The sequence below is a fragment of the Eurosta solidaginis genome, chromosome 3, assembly GCF_040869045.1.
Source record: "Eurosta solidaginis isolate ZX-2024a chromosome 3, ASM4086904v1, whole genome shotgun sequence".
NCBI lineage: Eukaryota > Metazoa > Arthropoda > Insecta > Diptera > Tephritidae > Eurosta > Eurosta solidaginis.
Window position 1 is genome coordinate 48981137 of NC_090321.1, and position 24598 is coordinate 49005734.

The following is a 24598-nucleotide window of genomic DNA, read 5'->3' on the forward strand; positions in this document are numbered from 1 at the left end:
ACCATACTCTCAAGCCCGTAGGAATCAATGTGTGCGTCTGTGTACATGTACATAACATATTTGTGTGTGTATTGTTTACAGATAAGCACTGTTGCCATTGACCATTTTGCATGTATGCTTATGGAAACATCAACTTTTTCCAATTTAATTTTTGATATTGTAAAAGGCCGGAATACATATTAAATAAGTATAAATAGATTACATATTTATAATCAGCACTTTTACATAATTATTTCGAATTATTTTCACAATTTTTCAAACTTTAATTAGGTGTTTTTGCATAAAACTGCAACCGGTCAAAAATTAGCGCACAAAAGTTTACTAGGCAACTCTGTCTAGTGAGAGAGCGATCAGCTGACACGTTCATACGGAAAAAATCAAAATTGTTTTGATTTCTACGTTCCGGGCTACGTACGTACGGGCGTTGCACGTCGGTGAGTTTTCGTTTACATTGCACACTCATAAGATAGGTCGTGTCAGCTGACACGTTTTTTCTACGTACGTTCGTGAGTAACTGCCGCATAAGACCTAAAAAGTAACTAACAAATTATCTGGCTCACGTATTGAACCAGACTTCTATCTGGATTTATCTGGCTCAGGATTTTTCCACCGGATGAGAGCTATTTTGTTGCTTTACAGATGAGCCAACCTGTATATAGTTGAACCATGCATCAATTTTACATTATCGCAACGCATACTTATTTTGGTTCCGCCAAAAAACGTCGGTTGTTTGCGTGCGCTAAAAAAACGCAGTGCGGTTTTATTAGGTCGGAATGTAAACAGTTGGTGAACAATTGCGTGTTCTAAACGCGGCCATTTGTTTGACTTTTCATTTTGTTTCAGCATTCGCGTATTTACTCTTATTACATTATCATCGCGTCTTTCTTTATGGTGGTACTTTTCTTGTGCTGGAGTTGCTTTGTGTACGTATGTAGGTGCTTTTATATAGTTGGTGGGGGCTAAAACAAATTCTAAAAAGACAAGTTTTTGGTAAAGGGGTGTCCATAGAGCGGCAAGCGACGTAAAATACATTGACGAACTCTTACCTACCAATAAAGAAATGCACGGCCGAGGCAATACGAGAACGTAATTTAAAGCAGGAGTGCACGGTTAAATGAAAGAGGTACTGTTTTCGTTATGTTATCCAGAAAATTAATTTGAATAACATATAAATATTCGATAAGCAAATTATCGTTTCTATTAATTTTAACAAAATAGTAAGCAAAAGCATTGGGAAGCAGTTGTGGTAGACATGACTGAAATTGCAAATTCCTCAATAGCGGATATAAGAAATCTTAATTGAGTGTTTGTGTATGTGTCTATATCTACTTACTATCTATAAATCATAAGTATATATGGATATATTATGTACTTACCTCTTTAATATTGAAACCTGCAAAAAGAAAAGGTAATAGTCTAGTTGAGGGGTCGACTGCTAATACGCAATAAAAAATATCGGGAGAGGTGTCAAACGACGCGTTTTGACATCAGTATTAATAATCCAAAGGCGGAAAATAAAAATATTAACTCGTTCAAAAGATATTAGCGAAAAACCGAAAAAAGACCCGCGGGTACCTCCGAAACCGGGGGTGGGATCCATAGTATTTTTGCGCAGAACACCTTTCTGAGTTGGCGGCCTTTGACCGCGCTTATAAAAAATAACCCTGGGCTACGCCATGCCAAGTCCGGGTGTGTGGTATAACCGTGGCCGACCCCTCAACTAGACTATTACCAAAGAAAATGCATGTACATACATATGTATCTATTTAGATACATATTCATATATGTATAAAGCAAGTGAATCTATATGCGAGTACATAAAGTAGCATAATTAAACATATTTCGATTATTATTTAATAAGCAGCACCAATTTTTAATGCCAGACTATTCCATTGATATTGCCATGCATTCGTTTTCAATGATTTGCATTTAATTGTCGATTATTTAATATTAAAATTGCGCTAACTAGAAACTTAATAGCATACACCTATTTGTATATACATTAATAAGTAGATATGTATTTAGTCGTCTCTCCATATAAAAATGTGTATTCATGTCTCAAATTTGTACAGATGTGTGTATACTATCACATGGCATATACATTTGTACAGTGGCACATCTCCATAAGCAGACCAGGGATGATAAATGGATTTTTTCATTTTGTATCAAATTAGGAAACAAATGTACCAAATCATCAAAAAATGTACCAAAAGTCTTCGGATCTGAACTTGAACCAAACTAGAGCTATATTCTGCTTCTTTATCCAAAAACTGTTTTTAGCCAGGAAAATTTCCAACGCAAATTAAAGGTAGTATAACAGGGAAATATGATTTATGAAGAAATACTTTTCCAGTAAAAATAATAAAAGAAGTTTATCGATTGAAGTGTCCAATTATGTACATACATAAAAACATTTCTTTATTGAGTACCAGTATAAAATAACAGCTGCATTCAATGCAAAAACATTTTAGGTACAAAAGATTTAGATTCAGGTACAAAAGTTGACAAATTGTCGCCTACATTGTACTAATCAGCCCAATTCTAAATATTTCCTCGGAATTTTGTTTTCGCAGATTTTTTTAGTTGAACGGTCGACTGCTAACACACTACCAAAAATATCGAGAGATGTGTCAAAAGATGCGTATTGACCTCGCCAACAATAATCCGAAGGCGGAAAAGAAAAATTGTATCTATGTAGGAAGATATTTGCAGTTGAAGTTGGCGATTTTCATGCGGTTGTTGTAATGTTGTAGTACATGTGTGGATATAGTTTTGGTCTCCAAACCGGTGTTGGACCCACTCAGGGTATTTTTTTATAAGCGCGGCCGAAGGCCGCCAACGCAGAAAGGTGTTCTACGCAAAAATACTATGGATCGCAACCCCGGTTTCGGAGGGACCCCTGGGTCATTTTTCGGTTTATCGTTAATATCTTTTGAGCAAGTTAAAATATTTATTTTCCACTTTCGGATTATTATTACTGACGTCAACACGCGTCGTTTGACACCTATCTCGATATTTTTGGTACAGTATTAGCAGTCGACCCTTCAGCTAGACTTTTACCAAAATTCCTACAATTCTTTTCTTCCAGGGAGAACAATAATTGGGGAATAGGAATTTCGAGTTTTCGAAGTCGCCTCATCACCACGTCAAGACACGTCGTTTGACACCTATGTCGATATTTTTAATACAGTATTAGCAGTCGACCTCTCAGCTAGACTTTTACCAAAATTCCTCCAATTCTTTTCTCCTAGGGAGAACAGTAATTAGGGAATAGGAATTTCTAGTTTTCGAAGTCACCTGTTTTGTCAATTGAACCAATTTTGTTTAAAAAATTTAAAAGTTTAATTGTTGTTGCAAATTTGGTTTAAATTAAGAAATAAAATATAAAAAATGCACAGTATTGCATTTCATGTGGTATTCACTGAAATGAGCAATGAATTGGTGCCACAATAACACCAACAAAAGGAGCATAAGAAGAAGATGAAATCGGAATAACACAAATCCGCCCGAGTTGCCTGCTTCCATTCCGCAAAGCAATTTTCTGGTGGCCAAGTCGAGTTAAATTCGTTTTGCGCAATTTCTGGATGGCTGCATCAAATATACCACGAGCTCTTCCGTTGCTCATGATATACTTTCCGACTTAAAATAAAGAATATTGTGGTTGTTGTTGTTATTGTATTAACAGTGAGAATATTGTGGTAGAATGTACCTACATATTTTAGCACAAATTGGTACAAATAAGTGTTCTTTCTTCAAAGAACCAATTTCCTTTTCCTATTTTGATACATTCCCTTTAATTTAAAAAGTGAAAAACTATGAAATGGCAGAGAAATCTCCCTCACATTCATAATCCCTTCCTTTCTCCCATACCCGTTTCTGCTTTTTCGAACATTGTTCAGAATAGGAGGAAAGGGAGAAGTAAAAAACTCACAAAGAATTTTTATTTAGAATACGGGGAATGGTAGAAGTGAAAAAACTCGCACGGAATTTTTGTTTAGAATTTGGCTGAATAACTCATGTTTCAATCACTAAATTAACAATTCTTTGAGTTCTTTAAATACCTCAATTTACAAAAAGCTTTTTTTTGTATCTATATTATAAAAACTATTGTTAGTTGATTTCATCAACAGACCAATTCTAAATATTCTCGCGGATTTTTTTATTCCCGCGGAAAAATTCTTCCAATTCTTTTCTCCTAGGGAGAAGAATAATTGGGGAAATTCGTTGCGCATTTCTTATTTTGTTTAAAATATTGTAAAGTTTAATTATTGTTGCCAATTTGTTTGAAATTAAGAAATAAGGTATAAACAATGCACATTATTGTATTTCATGTAGTATTCACTGAAATAAGTAATGAATTGGTGCCACAGCACCATCAACAGAGGAGCATAAGAAGAAGACCGGCGGGATAACACAAATCCGCCGGACTTGCCTGCATTCATTCTGCAAAGCAATTTTCTTGCGGCCAAGTCGTGTTGAGTTTCGCCATATGCCAAAATCTATTTAAGCCTTCTTAAAAAATCCTTGCGTAATTTCTGGATGGCTGCATCAAATATGCGAAGAGCTCTTCCGTTGCTTATGATATATATTTTCGACTTAAAATAAAGAATATTGTGGTTGTTGTTGTATTAACAGTGAGAATATTGTGGTAGAATGTAAATACATATTTTAGCACAAATTTGTACAAATAAGTGTTCTTTCTTAAAATAACAAATTTCCTTTAACGATTTTGACGCATTCCCTTTAATTTAACTAGTGAAAAAACTCCTATGAAATGGCATAGAAATCTCCCTCTCCGTCACATTCATAATACCTACTTTTCTCCGATAACCGGTTTCCGCTTTTTCGAACATTGTTCAGAATAGGAGGAAAGGGAGAAATGAAAAAACTCACAAGGTTTTTATTATGAAGAATAAAAAGGAATGGGAGAAGGGAAAAAACTCGCACGGAATTTTCGTTTAGAATTGGGCTGCAAGTCTTTAGTTTTTATTAAATTCGAAACTGTGCTTGTTTGAATTCTATTTCTACACTTAGTTTTAATTAAATTTTGTATAGAAAATATCCTTTCTACGTTTGTGGATGAATGTGGAATCGACAATATGCCTTGAACTATTCTATAAATATTGGAAAACATTTACGCATTTAATTCATTATTAACTGATCTTAATTCTTCCCAAAGCTGCATATAATTAAATTCTTGAATTTTTAAGGCTCTCATGCTCTGCTAAAGCTCTAAATTTAGAATTAATTTTCCCTATTTTATCAAATGCAGATTTCGGAAACAAGTCCATAACTAAAGGCACAATACTATTTGTTTCACCGCTTAAAATACTTTCTGGTGAAAGTTTTTCAGCCCACAACAAAGTCCCATCATTCAAATGTACTTTCTTAATAAAGTACAATAAAATTGTATATAAAATTGTTTAGCACAGCTCTTAAATATGTGTACGTCACCTTTTTCGAAAAGGTTTGATAGAATAATATCCAAATTAACACTGCAGTAAACTTCATCTGGGGTTAAGTGATTTTCGTCTGAATCAATATTTAACATCCAAATAGGACTAGAGTCGAAATAAAATTTTTTTTTATACAATTTTAAATTTGGTAATAAGTAAATGTATGCGTATATCTTCAGACTGCATTTCTATATTCACATTATTTCATTTAAAATATAACAAAGAAATGTAAAATATACTTTATAAATAGCATTTTAAAAAATGTCAGATATAAGATTAATATTTTGATTACTGCTTTTATTTTCAAATACGTAAAGATTAGAATAATGCTTGAGGCATCCCATTGCTCAAGAATTCTCTCTATGACTGCTTGTCTAGAAAGCCACCTTGTGGGGCGTACTTTAGTATAACATGCATTTCTGTACCGAAATGTTACAAAAATGATACGTATTTTAAAAATTTATCAATTTTGTTGGGAAATACATTACCAGCGGCCATTGAAGCTAAATTTAAAATGTGACAAACACATCCATTAACATGCAGATTTGGAATAACTTGCTTCGGCCTTGCTTACACTCCGCTTTTGCTCCCATCATAACCGAGCAATTGTCGGCAGTGAAACCAAGTTTTCAAGAGGTATTGAATGGTCTTTCAAAGATTTAATAATGGTATTAAAAATACCCTCCGTGCTACTATCGGTCAAAGGTATCAAATCTAAAAATCTATCAATACACTTTTTATCAAACATTCGAATAGAAACTGCCAAATTTTTTGATATACATATATCAGTCATTTCATCTATTATTATATAGTAATAATCCTTCTGAAAAAATGCAATTAATTTAAAAGTTTCTGGCCCTGTTATTTGAGTTATTATTTTCTGTGCTTTTAATCCTATTTAAAAATTCTATAAAAAAATTTGTTCACAATTCTAGAATCAGTTATGCTATTTTTCATAAGCATATTTAAATGATCCATAATTGCAAATGGGAAATTGTGCTCGGCAACAAAACAACTTAACTATATATTTTCTGCGAAAAATTTAAAATTTACATTCAGAGCTGCTTTGCAAATGACTTGAAGTGTGTGCTGTAATTTCCAAAAATGTACCAAATATGTCAATGTAGTACCAACGTACTTTCGGGAAGCGAAATGTACCAAAAAAGTACAAATGTACCATGATTATCATCACTGATCTAGACTACCCACTATGTAGTATATACATGCATGCATACATACATAAATAGATATGTATTTCCTATGTAAAGGCAGGACCGCATTAATATACTCGGAAACCTTAAGCATTGTAAGTTTGGCCCGTTTTCATAAATTGCCTAAAAAGGTGTATATTATTTTATTTCAAAAATAATCTAGATTAACCACATACAGACTAATTATATATGTAGATAAGTACATAGTACAGAGGGGGTTCATAATCATTAACCTAGTAGTTGCATAACCAGACCTGTATCGTGTTGTAAGAGCCATAATCGAAATCCAACATTTAGGACGCCCAAGTTTGTACTTGCAAAGCGGGACATGTTTTACTATGTAGCGTTTATTTTATTTATTATTTTTGTGTTTGTCTATTTCTGTTGTTGTTGTAGAAGTGCTTCTCCCCATCCAATAGGTGCATTAACTCACAAATTGTCATCAATATCCTAAGAAGGGAAATCTGATGAAACTTACTGTTTCAACAGGAATGGACCTAAGAGATAAGGGTGTTAGAGGCGTTGGTTCCACATTGCAATTGAAAATAGGGATGGTTTCATGTGGGAATACGTCAGAAGCCGCGGCTCTGGCGACCCAAAGTTCCTCATGCAACTAGGAGTGGAAGGGCGCTATGACCTAGAAGGTTTCATGTCATATATTAAACCGTTCCCGATCTGGTGGCGCTAGTACCTTAATGGTGATTGTTACCGGAACTTACCGGATCTATGTACATTAGGGCGGGTCAAATTTATTGTTGAAAAGGCACATCCAGTTTCTGAATCTCTGGGTCATACTGAAATGAATTTCGAGCCTCCCTAATTTTGTTAGAAAATTTTGTAACCCAATCCGAATAGCGGCTCTTACAAATAAAATACATGAAAATAAATGTCAAATTCGGATTCGGATTGCGATGTAAAATTTTCTAACAAAATTAGGGAAGCTCGAAATTCATTTCAGACCTATGGTCCCATGGACAATATTGCTCAGTATGACCCATAGTTTTTTCCCCCCATTTTCCCCATACAATTTGAGCCGCCCTAATGTACATATATCCGGCAAGGACCATTAATATCGATACCACTCCTCAAAACCTTCGGGGAGTGTCTTTATCGTTAATACAACAACAACAACAACATATATTGGGCATGTGGGGGTTATTCTGGATAAGTTAAAGTTTAACCTTTTACTGTATCCAGATCTGAGTTGAGCTAGAGTGACGCTCATAGTAATACGACAACTTTTTGTGGATGTCTCTGAGAGGCTGTTTGTGCCTCTTTCCTTCATACACCGGAATTCTTGAGAACCAGATTTCTTCATAGTGCTTACGGAGATGACTCCTTAAATTCCTAGGAGGTGGAGACTCTTCAATCAGTTGTTGTCTGTTGGGATTCCCAGGCTTCGGGCAGTTTCTTCCAGTGTGTTTCCCCTAGGCTCTGCGATCAAAACCTACGGAGAGTGCCTATGTCGTAAATACAACAACAGCAACAACCATATTGGAGACGCGTAGGATACAAGCGGCTGGCATTCCTCTGTCTTTTTCGCAAGTGCTGCCAGTCAGGGACTAGAATTTGGTTACGGCTCTGAGCCTTGAGCACAATTGCGGCTGCTTGCTTGCCAATTATACAATGGTAACTCCTTCTGGTGGGAAAGTAAGCTTCTTATATCGTGTTATAAGATCCGTTGTCGAAAACAATTTTTAACCAAGATATGCCCATTTCCAATGTTTTACTATGTAGCGTTTATTTTATCAACTAATTTAGTGTTTTTCAATTACCGTTGTTGTTGTTGTAACAGTGCTTCGCCCCATCAAATAGGTGCGATGACTCAAATTGTCTTCCTCTAACGGGAGTCCGAGGAAACTTGCTGTTCTAACAGGGTTGGACCAAAGAGATAAGCTTCCGCAACTGAATTGTGAACCTCACATATGCGAGGCGAATCCTGTTACAACAATGAATGTATCATACACGCGTTTAGCAGGCGCGCCTCTGGCGATCCCAAATTCCTCATGGGACTAAGGGGGCGATGACACTTCCCGAAACTTTTGGGGGTGTCGTTATCGCTACAACAACGACATGGTTGGTGTCCTCTCGGGACACGTTACAAGCAAGGCATACATTGGGTATTTCGGTTTAGTTTAACTTATTACAGTATTTTATTCGAAGTTAAGCTAAAGTGACGCGCGTCTCCCTGTGGAGGTTGCTTTTTCCTTTACTGAGAGTTCAGGGTACTTGACTTTAAGCACGAGGTTCGCCGAGCAATTCCTGGCATAGAGGTCCGACGTCTTTTTGTGGATAACTCTGAAGACGTCTTTGCGCTTTTTTTCTTCATTCGGCTGAGTTCTCAGTTGCCTCTCTTTCCTCATAATGCTTGAGAGGATGTCTGCTTAAGTCCCTGGGAGAAAAATGTCTCCTCAATCAGATGCCTGTGGGGAGGTTTCTGGGTATTCAGGAGAAACTTTTTGCTCAGCATTTCATTTCTCTTGTTGTTGTTGTTGTTGTAGCGATAAGGTTGCTCCCCGAAGGCTTTGGGGAGTGTTATCGATGTGATGGTCCTTTGCCGGATACAGATCCGGTACGCTCCGGTACCACAGCACCATTAAGGTGCTGGCCCGACCATCTCGGGAACGATTTATGTGGCCACATTAAACCTTCAGGCCATCCCCTCCCTCCCCAACCCCAAGTTCCATAAGGAGCTTAGGGTCGCCAGAGCCTCGTCTGTTAGTGAAACAGGATTCGCCGCGGATAGGTGAGGTTGACAATTGGGTTTGGAGAAGCTATATGTTGCGCTGGCAACCTGCAGGGTTGCGCTACACACCCCCTTGAATCTGGTATTTTAGTCGCCTCTTACGACAGGCATACCTACCGCGGGTATATTCTGACCCCCCCTAACCCGCTGGGGGTTTTCATTTCTCTTCGTTATAGGAAGTACTTTCGCTTCACTGTGTAGATGGTGTTCTGGGATAGAGGTTTACGCCGATCAAGTTCTCTGCGACGGTGGCGGCGTAGGATCCATAGTATACCGGCGACGGCGCGTCGGCGTACTTACTTTAAAAAAGTAATATTAAGGAAAAGTTTTGTTTATATGTATTTAGGGAAATCGACGTTTTGGCAATTTCGTACCTCCCAAGGCAACCTGTTTTATATACTGGAGTGATCCGAGGTTTATGCTAGGACCAAGGCCAACATTTTAATATAACGCTGCTAAATTTCTCGGGGATCGTTTAAACCATTTCACCCAAGGAGTAGCTTCTTGCGAAGGGACTGTCCTTATCCACTTACTCCAGGGAGGCTTCGAACCTAACCGCGGGACTGGTAGTGGCTGTGCCTGCCAAACAAACAAAAAAAAAACAAATACTTAAAATGGTCACACTTTTTTTTGTATCGTTCAAAGCGTAGTTTCATCGAAGGACATCATTTATCGCTCAATGCTGTTGACGCACAAAGGCGATTTAGTATCAATGCTGGTCTATTATTGATCGCGGAAATCCAGGCGCCTCCAGCTTTTTCGGCGGTTTTTAAGAGCTACAATTTCCAAACTGCGAACAGTGGCAATGTTGTTGTTGTTGTTGTTGTAGCGATAAGGTTGCTCCCCGAAGGCTTTGGGGAGTGTTATCGATGTAATGGTCCTTTGCCGGATACAGATCCGGTACGCTCCGGTACCACAGCACCATTAAGGTGCTAGCTCGACCATGGAATGAGTTATGTGGCCACATTAAACCTTCAGGCCATTCCCTCCCTCCCCACCCCCAAGTTCCATGAAGAGCTTGGGGTCGCCAGAGCCTCGTCTGTTAGTGAAACAGGATTCTTCGCGGATAGGCGAGGTTGACAATTGGGTTTGGAGAAGCTATATATTGCGCTGGCAACCTGAAGGGTTGCGCTACACAGCCCCTTGAACCTGGTATTTTAGTCGCCTCTTACGGCAGGCATACCTACCGCGGGAATATTCTAACCCCTAACCCGCTTGCAATCCCGACCAACAGTCGCTACCACACCTCCTGGCCCTCACACCATATGCCAACGCAGAAGTTATAGGACTGCGACTTCGAATTCGTACCTTCGTCGACGTCACTTTCCTTGTTGTTGTATTAACGATAAAGACACTCCCCTAAGGCTTAGGGAGTGTTATCGATATTGATGGTCCTTTGCCGGATATAGATCCGGTACGTTCCGTTAACAATGCACCATTAAGGTACTAGCCCGACCATCTCGGGAACGATTTATATGACCACATTAAACCTTCAAGGCCATCCCTCCCTCCCCATCCCCTAGAACTATGAAGAGCTTAGGGTCGTCAGAGCCTCGTCTGTTAATGAAACAGGATTCGCCGCGTGTAGGTGAGGTTGACAATTGGGTTGGGGAAGCTATATATTGCGCTGGCAACCCCTTGAGAGGGTTGCGCTACACAACCGCTTGAATCCCACGTCACTTTCCTAGAAGCTCTAGGTGTAGCTCCGAAGACTTTCTGACGGATGTTTTTTGCCGGGCTGTGCTGCTGAGCTTCACCAGAGAAACACCTTGAAACGTTGGGAGTAACTATTCGGCCGAGGATGCCACCCTCGAGATCATAGGCTGTCTAAGTGGATATTGCGTAACTCATGTGTGAAAATGGTATAATCCTCGGCGCGTCTAAATGTTTTAAATTTTACAAGAACCCTGTATAAAACTTTTAATATGTAGGCCAAAAGTGATGCAAATGCCAGATCTAGAAGCAGCATGTGACATTGGTCCTAGAAGGCTTCTAGTTAGTATTTGCCAAGAGAACGGAGTTATTTTATAACATAAGTCCTAGTTTTTGATGGGGTTTTCCAGTTTGGTCATTAAATAAACTTTTGGTAACACTGATGATTACATCTGTGTGTGAGTTATTTCTTCGTTGCCTTGTATGTATTTGGTATATGATGATTAATGTGTTTATGTAACTTGCTTTAATGTTTTTGTTGGTGTGCATTAATTTGATGTGAAGATTCGCCACAATATGTATATAAAAAAAAATGAAAAGCGGCTACATTTCAAGAGATGTTTGCATCTTTCATAGTAGTAACAGACTAAAAGTTATTTTGAGAAAGTTAGCCTGAAAAAGGTTATTGTAGTCTACCCAAAAACTACCCAACGTAGTCGTTTTGGAACTAACTTACAAAGGTTTGTTCATAGTCAGCGTGGAAGTCATGCAGAGGCTGATAAACATAGCTGATTACCTTCTAAGGCATTGCCATGTAAAAGTAGTCACAGGGCCGCATTAACAAGTAGGCAGAATAGGCAGTTGCCTGGGCCCCCGAAAAATGAAAAAGACTTCTAAAATTTTCTTACAAACATAAAATACTAGAGAGTGACAGAAAAATATAATCAGAACTGAAAAATAAATTTTACTCAAATAAATAAAACTCAATTGACCGCATTCAAAAGGCGACGACCGACGAACTAGACAAAGTTCCTAAAAAGGACATTTCCGACTCATTTGACAAATTGTATGAGCGTGCAAAGAATTGTTTCGAAGTGAAAGGAGAGTATATTGAATAATAAAGAAAGAATTATCTCAAAATGTACACTGGTTGTTTTTATTTTGAAAAATTTCGGTTATTTTTGGAACAGAGGAAAAAAGCGGAAATTTCAACTAGAATGATGAATGAGTGAATGATTAATGATAGATGATAGATGAAAAATAAATGAATTTATCGTAACGAATTTGGGGAGTTCTAGATATTTTTTGTACGGATCGTTCGAAGAGAGTTTAGTTTCATTCCGTGAAAAGTTAAATTATTTCGAGGAAAAAACAAAAAAACAGATATTACTTGGTGTAGGTTATACAGAAATCGTAAAACGTACTCGTCGTAGAAAAAAACAACCTAATGACGGCAATGCTCCAGAATTTTCGCCTTGCGATGATTTTAGGACAAAACGGTTTCCTCGCAATCATCGAAAATCTTCACAGTGAAATCAAACGACGTACGAAAGTTTATATGGAAGTTTCAGAGAGATTTTGTATTTCTCATCAACTTTTCTCTAAGCGATGGAGACCTCCACCAAGCTATAAATAACTTAATTCGTTTTTATTCTAGAGATGTGGAAGAATTTTTCATTGAAATGAAACAATTCCAAAGTTACGTGAACGCCAGATATACTGATGCACAAAAAACTCATACAGCCCAATTCTAAACGAAAATTCCGTGCGAGTTTTTTCCCTTCTCCCATTCCTCGTATTCTAAATAAAAATTCCTTGTGAGTTTTTTCACTTCTCCCTTTCCTCCTATTCTGAACAATGTTCGAAAAAGCGGAAACCGATTATGGGAGAAAAGTAGGTATTATGAATGTGAGGGAGAGGGAAATTTCTCTGCCATTTCATAGGAGTTTTTTCACTTGTTAAATTAAAGGGAATCCATCAAAATAGTTAAAGGAAATTGGTTATTTTAAGAAAGAACACTTATTTGTACAAATTTGTGCTAAAAGATGTATTTATATTCTACCACAATATTCTCACTGTTAATACAACAACAACTACAACCACAATATTCTTTATTTTAAGTCGAAAAGTATATCATAAGCAACGGTAGAGCTCTTGGTATACAAATTTGATGCAGCCATCCAGAAATTGCGCAAGGATTTTTTAATAAGGCTTAAATAGATTTTGGCATATGATGAAGGACGAATTCAACTCAACTTGGCCGCCATAAAATTGCTTTGCTGAATGAAAGCAGGCAACTCCGGCAGATTTGTGTTATGCGGCCGTCTTCTTCTTATGTTCCGCTGTTGATGTTGCTGTGGCACCAATTCATTACTCATTTCAGTGAATACCACATGAAATGCAATAAATACTGTGCAATGTTTATATTTTATTTCTTAATTTCCAACAAATTTGCAACAATAATTAAACTTTTCAATTTTTTAAACAAAATAAGAAATGTGCAACGAAATTTCAATTGACAAAACAGCTGACTTCGAAAATTCGAAATTCCTATTCCCCAATTATTATTCTCCCTAGGAGAACAGAATTGGAGGAATTTTTCCGCGGGAATAAAAAAATCCGCGAGAACAAAATTCCGCGAGAATATTTAGAATTGGTCTGATAGTCATTTGTATAAGATTCCAATGGAAGATCAATTAGCCCATGTATTTCCTAACACAAACATATTTGTGGAAAACAAATGTAGAAAACGGCATGTTTAAAATGTAGATAGTAATTTTATTGATATTGTAACGAATTTAGTGAAACTCCGCTTATTTGCAACCTTCTACTAACGTTCGTATCGCTAAACTGTTAAATAAATAACTCTAATATTCAATAATGCAAAATGGCCTTCATTAAAGTACTTCACAATAACACTGATACTTCACAACCAATAGCTTGCTCAAATCAAACTGATTGCCCATGCCTCAGCTGGTGCTGCTTTTATACTCTTCGGTTTCCTCGTCGGCATACTTCTAGGCGTTTCTCCTTCTAGAATTTACTACTTGTTTACCAGCTATATCCTACAGATGCACGTTTATAGCTTCTCATATGCGCGTGTATATATGAGCGATACTTCGCCCGATGATTGCATACTTTTGTGAGCATCTCAGATATATGCATATGTTTGTGCATATCTCTCCGCTTCTTGTATGTACATATGTGTAGACATAATGATTGATTTGTTTATGTAGATACAAGTGAATGATTAGTATCGGCTTAGAGATGATAGTATGCCTTAGTGTTGCTAATATTCGTCACAATATTATTACATTGTGACAACAAAATTTTTATGAAAGATATAAGTTTGGATTTTTTATTCGAAACAAGTAAAGGTGTCGTAAGTTCGGGTGTAAACGAACATTAAATACTCAGCGTGAGCTTCAATTGTACATTTCATTTCAGATAAATTACATTTCTACATAACACGTGCCACCGCCCGTTTAACAAAAAAATGTCTCCCCATTTCCTCTTACAATAAAACTTGAAAAGTGAAATATCATTTATTCAAAACTATTTTTTGCTTAGTTATACCTTATTATTTTCGTCTACGACCCTTTGAAAATCTTTTATATAAAAGTGCGCGTGGTCTACGTGTGTACCTAATTTTATTACCATCCGCTAATTTTTCTTCGAGTTATGGCTGCGAAACATAGACAATTGTTTAGTCATAAAAGGGGCGGAGCCACGCCCATTTTTTTGATTTAAAGTTTTTTATATGATGAATGAAATACCATTGATATAAAGCTCTTTTTTGCAAAGATATAGCTTATTTTATTCGTCCACGACCCTTTTAAAAATCTTTTATATAAAAGTGGGCGTGGTCCTTAACCGATTTCGTAAATTATCCTTCAAAGCATTCCTCATAGTAAAGGCAACCTCTCTGCCGAATTTTGTTACGATAGGTTTAACGGTTTTTGATTTATGATTAATAATATTTGTAAAATTGATTTTAACACAAGTGGGCGGTGCAACGCCCATTTAAAATTTTTTTTTCCAAATTTTTATCAAGAGTCTCAATATCAGTCCACATGTCAAATTTCAACATTCTAGGTGTATTATTTACTAAATAATCAGGTTTTTTGTGTTTTCCAAAATGTTATACATATATATAAAAAGTGGGCTTGGTTATCATCCGATTTCGCTGATTTTCAATACCAATCTATTCTGAGTCCAATCTATTCGTATACCAAATTTGGTGAAGATATCTCCATATTTACTCAAGTTATCGTGTTAACGGACGGACGGACGGACATCAATCAAATTTTTTTCGATACTGATGATTTTGATATATGGAAGTCTATATCTATCTCGACCTGTACAACCAACCGTTATCCAATCAAAGTTAATATACTCTGTGCAAAGCACGCTGAGTATACAAGAAGGCAGCGGACGTGAAAAAGAGCCCCAAATTGATGGTTGTCTAGGGCCCCGTTGAGGGTTAATTCGGCCCTGAATAGTCAGCTTGCTCCATGTAAACAAACAGTATTGGGTGCTAGGTTGTCAACTTAAAATCTATTTCTGGTTACTAGAGTTCGAGACACCCAATAATATAAATATATTTACTTACACATATATATGTACATATGATATTATCTACCTATCTCTGTTTGCCAATATCTACATAGATTGTTAGACCACTAAACGAGCGGGATTAAAGTGAGAATACCAGTGTGAGGAGACGGTGCCTCCAAAATCGTACGCAATGCTGGATAAGTGGAAGTGAGCACATGCTAAGAGTGCTAAGCTAAGCAGCAGCCAACAACAACAATAGCAGCAGCAGGATAATTTGGCTATTTACAGCTAATTGCATTAGTAACAAATTGAATTTGCAATTAAAAGAAAACAACATTGTTAGCATATGCTTTTTACAATAATACATAAATAGCTACAACAACATAAACAACAATTGAAGCATAAAAGTAAGTATGAATTTCGATTACTCTTAAATGATATGGATGTTCGATTATGTTTTGGGATTGGTTAAATTCGGCTTATATCATAATTTAGGCGTAATGTATGTATGTATGTCAGTATAGATCTAGTTGCTTCCTAAGCGGACGGACCGATCGTGATCTAATTTAACAAACCTACTGGAAATCGTCCAAGGATGCCCATGAGCCATCGATATACATCCCCAGCGGGTTAGGGGGAGAGAATATATCCGTGGTAGGTATGCCTGTCGTAAGAGGCGACTAAAAAACCAGATTCAAATGGCTGTGTAGCGCAACCCTTCAGGATGCCAGCGCAATATATAGCTTCTCCAAACCCAATTGTCAACCTCACCTATCCACGGCGAATCCTGTTTCACTAACAGACGAGGCTCTGGCGACCCCAAGCTGCTCATGGAACTTGGGGGTGGGGAGGGAGGAATGGCCTGAAGGTTTAATGTGGCCATATAAATCGTTCCCGAGATGGTCGGGCTAGCACCTTAATGGAGCTGTGTTACCGGAGCGTACCGGATCTGTATCCGGCAAAGGACCATCACACCAAAAACACTCGCCAAAACCTTCGGGGAGTAACCGTGTCGCTACAACAACAACAACAACAAGCCATCGATATATAAAGGAGGCGTGACATCTCCCATACAAATGTAATCGTTCGTAAAGCATATCTTTGGAATTATTCATGCTAGATTGCTATGGTTTCTTAAAAAAAATTGCAGAGTTAGACGTGGTTTTGGAGGAGGAGTGGTAAATGGTAATGTGAATAGGAGTAAAAGCTGGAGTGGAGGTTGCAAAGAGAATGGGAGTGGGTTTGGGAGTGGACGTGAGAATGGCTATTATAGAGAGTGGTGCATAGAGAGATTAAGTGGAAATGAGAGAAAAAAGAGGAGGAAGAGTTAGAAAGAGAGATGTAAGTACTTGATAGCCAAATTTTGGACAAAACAAAGACCGCGGGTTCCGGTGCTAAAAAAAATCCGAAAAATTACTGAAGATTGCAAGACCGGTGCAAACTCCTTCTGCAGTGATAACGGTGACCTGGTAAGCGACAAAGAGATTGTGCTTAAAGTTATGATGGGCATACTTATCCTCATTGCCAGGAAGCATGAGAAGTGACAAATACGATACGCCAATTTCTGACGAGGGAATAAATGGTTTACCACACGACTATTACGAAGTGATTGTGACAATATACGGATAAAAAAAAAACAATAAGAGAGACTACCAGCCGAGGCAAAAAGTTATTAACGAGCATGCATCAACTCTTATACAAAACATGGTCAAACGAGAGCATGCCTGCACATTGAAACTTAAGTGTACTCTGCCCAACCGTAAGCTTGAAACCCAGTCTCAAGAAACTGATTGGAATCTATCAATACAGCTTCAGAGCTGATAGATACAACCAGGGGGCGAATCGTAACATACTGTGAGGAATATTATCATCACTAACCTGTTAGTAAATAATCACACAACAACAAAAACATGAAGTAGCCACTCTTATGTACATGTACACATTAAAGCTAGCAACACTTATGTAGAAGGCGACGAAGAGATATCTCTCACACACACACATATAGTCGTCAGCCGAAGTAGTACTCACATATACACACGCATATGGCTACAAACCACAAATAAACATGTATATGGCTGGTAACCAAGCATGAAGTTCGGGAAATTACTAAACCTTAGGAGAAATGGGTGAACGAGGAAACCGAGAGTATAAAAGCAGCTGAGGCATGACTGGCCGTCCAACAAGGCGCGCCAGTCGCTCCTTCTCTCTGCCAACCGGCGCCAATTGGTCACACCAAGGGAGTTTAAATCGTTTTCCACCTGGTCCTTCCAACGGAGTGGGGGCCGCCCTCTACCTCTGCTTCCATAGGCGGGTTCCGATAGAAACACTTTCTTGCGTCATCTTTCTTTCGCATAACATGGCCTAGCCAGTAGAGCTGCAGAAGTATCGATATTCGGCTTACTCGATATTTTCGACATTTAAGAAGGAGGGTATCGATATATCGCGATATATATCGAATTTTTTTTTATAGTGAAAAGCGCTTACTCAATTTAAAAGCAATATCAGGTATATATCAGACATTTATGTAAATACAATAAGCACATGTATATATATATGTAATATTGTCTTCATAACTTCGAAACGATCATAAAACCCATTCTGCAAAGTTGTCCGCGATGGTAGCTTATACAGCGAAACGAGGGTATATACAAAGTTGCATAACCCTTTGTCATCCACTATGGGAAAAGGTCGAATGTCTGCGGTGACTAAACCCTAGTAGGGTGCTGTCAAAAGCCTTCTTCGTGATGATGGATCTTCACATGTTTTCTTCATATAAAAATCAATCTTATTTGGCGAGCTATGTGAATCTAAATTTGCAGTTCTATGCGATCGTTCTAGATGGTGAAACAAATTGGACGTATTACCACTAGTTTTATAACATTTTTTGCAATAGTGGCATATTAAACGCGCAATTAGTTAAGAGTTATTGTGAAGTATTCTCAAAGTAGTCTAATAAAGACCTTTTTGCATTACTGAATATTGGAGTGATTTATTCAACAGTTTAGCGATTCGAACGTTAGCAGAAGGTTTGAAATAAGCGGAATTCCCCAAAATTCGTTACAATACGATCCGTGATCGAATGCGGTTTTTTAACACAATAGCTCCGAAAAGGTGTATCGGATTATTGAAATATACGAACTATTTTTTAAATAGTTGGATAGCCAAATTTTTATCGCTTGAGTGAAAATAGTTTTCGATCCGTGATCGTATGTTACGATTCCATAGCAACGATAAGGCCCCCAGCGGATGAGGGGGTTAGAATATACCCGCGGTAGGTATGCCTGTGGTAAGAGGCGACTTTGTGTAGCGCAGCCCTTTCAGGTTTCCAGCGCAGTACATAGCTTCTCCAAACCTAATTGTCAACCTCACCTATCCGTGGCGAATCCTGTTTCATTAACAGCCGAGGCTCTGGCGACCCCGAATTCCTCATGGATGCAGGAGGTGGGAGGACGGGATGGCCTAGAAGGTCGCATGTGGTCATAACAAATCGTTGCCGAGATGGTCGGGCTTGGTACCGGAACGTACCGGATCTGCATCCGGAAAGGAACATCAACTCGATAACACTCCCCAAGCCCTTCGAGGAGTGTCTTTATCGCTACAACAACAACAACAACAGCCACGATAAGAGAATCGATACGCACTATTCCCTCTTGGCTAGATTATTTTCTTTTATTACAAATTTAATTTTTTATTCTCTTAATAACTAATCCGGGTTTCTTTTAGTTTACAGTGGGAATTCAACAAATCAAAAAAACAGGAAATATAAAATAAGTTTACACATGAATGTACGCCTAACAAGTAGTTGCTCATTCAAAAATTAAGTATTTTTCTACTACAAGAATGGTATCGACACGACAAATGGCCACCAGTGGTGGTGGTGGTTGTAATGGCGGTACACTCAATAACATTGCCGCCACAATGGAGTCCGCCCGACTAACTGCAATTTCTTCACAAACTCAACGTGGCCTGATGATAGCAGCACCGGTAATATCTGCAATCATAGCCACGGGAACACTAGCCGCCACCACGAGCAGTACGCCCCGACAATGTGGACATACACAAAACAATCAAAGCCAACAACAGTTGATTGAAATGAGTGACAGCAACAGCGACAAAATAGTTCCAGAATTGCTGTTGTTTGATTTGCCTATTGAAATTTTAACAAAAATATTTGCCTATACGGGCTATCGTAAAGTTGGTCAATTGAGAGTGGTAAGAATTGAGAAACATTCATATATACATACATACATTTATTATAAGTACACATCTACTTGCAGGTATCTCGCAAAATGAATGATGTCTGCATGGATATATTGAATTCCACATTTTCGCGTCTTATTACGCAAACATATAATCGTTTTCATGCAATTAAAGCGAATATGCCACGTCGTGAATCTGCACGACGCAATCATCCATTGGCTTGTGAATGTGATATAATTGAAACATGCTATATGCGTTTGTCGTTGCTGCAAATGACATTTGGTAAACATATCGAACGTGGTCACTGTTGTTTCTTTCCAGGAGCAGTAAGTTGTATTTACATAAACATTTTTTTTTTAAATACGGCTCCACATTTAACTAACACTGGGACAAGTTAGTAATTTTCACTCGGTTTTTACTACGATAAATTTCGATATAGATCTATAAACGTATTTAAGTACCTCTTCAGGATTCAAGGCGTTGGGTACCGCAATATATAGCTTCTCCAACCCAATTGTCAACCTCACCTTCGAGCAACGAATCCCGTTTCGCTAACAGACGAGGCTCTGGTGACCCCAAGCTTATCATGGAACTTGGAGGTGGGGAGGGAGGGATGGCCTGAAGGTTTAATGTGGCCATATAAATCGTTCCCGAGATGGGGAGTAACCTTATCGCTACAACAACAACAACAACTATCAAATAAGTTGGGGGAAAATTTAAACAACGTAACATCAGGACGGACAAAGCGACAGCTGTTTTGATTATATCTTTTTTAAATCTCTTCATTCTCCCGGGAGTGGGATTCGAACCCTGCACTCCTACGATATAAACGCATTCAGCCACGTCATGCCTTTGTTGTCATAAACCTTATCCCAATTGCCTTCTTTGCATATTTTCTTTATTCATAGTCCATACTTCGTATGGCATCATATGGTGAAGTTATGCGTTGGTAAGGCGGTTTCAGAGAAACTTGGTGTTGTTGCTTTGTTCTCTTTATAGAACTACAACGAATTAACACCAATGTTGTCTATTTGTATGAGTTTTTAAGCGAGGATTACCCTTATTGCTTTAAATGTATGAAAACATTTATTTGAAGCAATTTTTGTTTTTATTTTATTAAATTTTTCCAAACTTATTTAATAAGTTATAAATTGCTTCAAATAAATACTTTCATACATTTAAAGCAATAAGGGTAATCCCCGCTTAAAAACTCATACAAATAGACAACATTGGTGTTAATTCGTTGTAGTTCTATAAATAGAACAAAGCAACAACACCAAGTTTCTCTGAAACCGCCTTACCAACGCATAACTTCACCATATGATGCCATACGAAGTATGGACTATGAATAAAGAAAATATGCAAAGAAGGCAATTGGGATAAGGTTTACAACAACTAAGGCATGCCGTGGCTGAATGCGTTTATAACACTTCAACCATCGTAGGAGTGCAAGGTTCGAATCCCACTCCCGCGAGAAAAGGCTTTGAAGAGATTTAAAAAAGGTATAATCGAAACAGCTGTCGCCTTGTCCGTCCCGATGTCACGTTGTTTAAATTTTTCCCAACTTATTTAATAAATTATAAATTAAAAATTGCTTCAAATAAATGTTTTCATACATTTAAAGCAATAAGCGTAATTAATCCTCGCTTAAAAACTCAAACAACAACTATCGTTTCCTACGCCAATGACTGCACAATAATGGCCACAGGCCCAGGCCCACAGATCGATAAGCTTGGTGACAAAATAAACGGCTACCTCCCCGATCTCTCCAGTTTTTTCACCTTGCGAAACCTGACAATATCTGTGACCTTATTTACAACATGGACGTCCCAAATGTCGACCATTTTGAACATCCACGACAATGGCACTACGCTACCGACTGTCTTACACCCCAAAATCTTGGGTGTTACTTTCGATCAGGATCTACATGCAGCCGCAATTGTACCGAAAATCCAGAGCCGTAATAAAATCCTCAAATCTCTTGCTGGCAGTACTTGGGGAAAAGATAAAGAAACGCTCGTTACCACTTACAAAGCAATTGGCCAGCCGATTGCATGCTACGCGTCCACGATATGGTCGCCAAGCCTAAATACTACTCACTGGAAGAAGCTACAGGCTTGCCAAAATACTGCCCTCAGAACCGCCACGGGTTGTCTTCTTATGTCCCCAGAACACCATCTACATAATGAGGCGAAAATACTCCCCATCAGGGAGAGAAATGAAATACTGACCAAACAGTTCCTGTTGAAACCTGGGCATACCAACAGACAACTGATTGATGAGCCAACACCGCCCAGGGGTTTAAGGAGTCCTCTCCGTAAGCATTATGAGGAAATACGGCACCTGAGAACTCAGCCGTATGAAGCCAAAAAACACAAGCAGGTGCCCAGTGAACTCCACAAACAGGCGTCGGACCTTTATGCCGGGAATTGCCCTATGAATCCAGTACTCAAAGTACAGTACCTAAAACTTGCGGAAGGGGAACGCACACTCCCCAGGGAAACATGAGTCACTGTAGCTCAACTTCGATCTGGATACTGTAAACAGGTTAAACTCTTACCTATCCTACCCCGATATACAAAATGTATGCCCTGCTTGCAATGTGTTCCCACATGACACCAACCATCTCTTTAATTGTAATGTGGAACCAACGCCTCTAACACCCCTCTCATTATGATCCACCCCTGTTGAAACATCATGTTTCCTTGGACTCCCGTTAGAGGACACTGGTGACAATTTGTGATCGGTCGCACCTATTGGATGGGGCGAAGCACTGCTACAACAACAACAATCCGGTAATTTAGTCGCCTCTTACGACAGGCATACCTACCGCGGGTATATTCTAACCACCTAACCCGCTGGGGGAGTAATTTTCATTCGGTTTTTACTACTATAAATTTCGATATATGTAGATCTATAAACGTATTTAAGTGCCTCTTCAGGCTATTTACTCCTTATCACGAAGGTGTGAGTCCGCAGAAGGGATCTGGACCAAAGAACGCTGCTAAAGCACCCTGCTTTGCTAGGTAGTCTGCCTGTTCATTACATGCACGTCCCTGATGGCCGGCAATCCATCCTAACAAAACCTTGTTTTGAGCTCCCAGATCATTTAGGACTCCAATGCATTCATCAACTAGCTTAGAAGTAGTTGTGTAAGACTGCAAGGCACGTAATGCTGCCTGGCTGCCTGACGCAATGAGGATACTCTGAGATAAGCATGTTCGTAGACATTCTCTACCCCAAACTCCTATTGCATGGATTTCTGCATGAAAAATAGTGAGGTAGCATCACATTGGTATCGATTTCTTGAAGTTAAGCCCTGAGTCAGGGCCAGTACATGAATTACCTCTTTCCCAAAGATGTCCTATGAAAAATCTGTTGGTTAGGGCCTTTGTGATTTTGTACCAAAGATATGTACCTGCGAAAATTAACCGCGTCTCCATCCGCGCGAAGAAATCGATTAGCCAACTCGAAGTTATAACGAATATAAAAACTTGTCTCAGGTGTGACAGGCAACAACCCATGGTCTCAAAATAGTGCCGCTATAATCCTTGAACAATTCCCGAAACAGACATTAAAAAAAAAAACCTGAAATGTGCGTAAAACCTTTTTCGAAATGGTCCCGTAATATTTCCGTTATGGTAGTAAAAATACTGCCGAAATGGTTTGAAATTCATCACGAACATAATCTCGAAATAGTCATGAAACGATCCCTGTAAAATCCTGAAATGATTGAATTACCCGAACTAGCGCAGAACATTTGCATTAAGAGACATTACTATTTCTGTTTTTGTTGTTGTAGCAGTGCTTCGCCCTATACAATAAGCGCGACCGATCACAAATTGTTATCAATATCCTCTAACAGAAGTCCAAGGTAACTTGCAGTTTCAACAGGGGTGGACCATTGGGAGAGGGGTGTTAGAGGCGTTGGTGCCACACTGCAATTGAAGAGATGGTTGGTGTCATGTGGGGACATATTGCAAGCACGACATACATTTTTTTACGTCGGGGTTGATTCTGAATAGGTAAGAGTTTAACCTGTTCATACCCAGTTCGAAGTTGAGCTAGAGTGACGCTCGTTTCCCTAAGCAGAGCGCGTTCCTCTTCTGCGAGTTCTGGGTATATTTCTTAAGAACTGGATTCGCCGGGCAAAGAGGTCCGACGCCTGTTTGTGGATATCACTGAGGACCTCCTTGTGCTTTTGTCAGGTGTCGTATTTCCTCATAATGCTTACGGAGAGGACTTCTTAAGCCTCTGGGAGATATGGCCTCATCAATTACATGTCTGTCGGGAAGCCCAGGCTACTGGGTATTCAACAGAAACTGTTTGTTCAGCATACATTACTAGTTCTAATTCTGTACCCTCAAGTGAATACTTACCGAACTGTATACAGGATTTACTAATAGCTCAACTAAACAGCGAGAAATGGCATTGGCGTTTTGTTACAAACTAATTTACAGTTTTTTTCGCTCGTCGGAAAATCATAATTTTATATTTTCAACAGTTTTCGCGGTTTTTATAACCTTTTATTTAGTTTGTAATGTACCATGTCGGATCGCCAGATGTTACAGCGGCAGTGCAATGTTATACGGGCGTGCATGCTAGTTGGACCTGGTCTAAGCTCTTCGGCTGGGGTGGATACTTGTATAAACTATTCACACTGCATACATACATAAACATAATTTTCATGCACTTGATTTTCTTTTAATATAAAATCCTAATATAAACAACAGCAAATTACACGTCGGACAATAATCACAGACAACACAGAATAC

The 24598-nt window shown here is 38.5% G+C and overlaps 1 protein-coding gene across 3 annotated transcripts in view; it reads left to right on the plus strand.

Annotated features, from left to right (window-relative positions):
* Nucleotides 1-662: 662 nt before the first annotated feature.
* Nucleotides 663-24598, plus strand: part of LOC137243673 (uncharacterized) — a 43825-nt gene continuing 19889 nt past the window's right edge. Inside the window, exons 1-4 of one of the 3 annotated variants that reach the window (XM_067771621.1) lie at nucleotides 663-923; nucleotides 15737-16030; nucleotides 19347-19835; nucleotides 19901-20149. In XM_067771621.1, coding sequence (XP_067627722.1) covers nucleotides 19464-19835; nucleotides 19901-20149 — 621 coding nt within the window. In that variant the 5' untranslated portion in view covers nucleotides 663-923; nucleotides 15737-16030; nucleotides 19347-19463. The other 2 variants (XM_067771619.1, XM_067771620.1) reach the window with 2 other exon arrangements.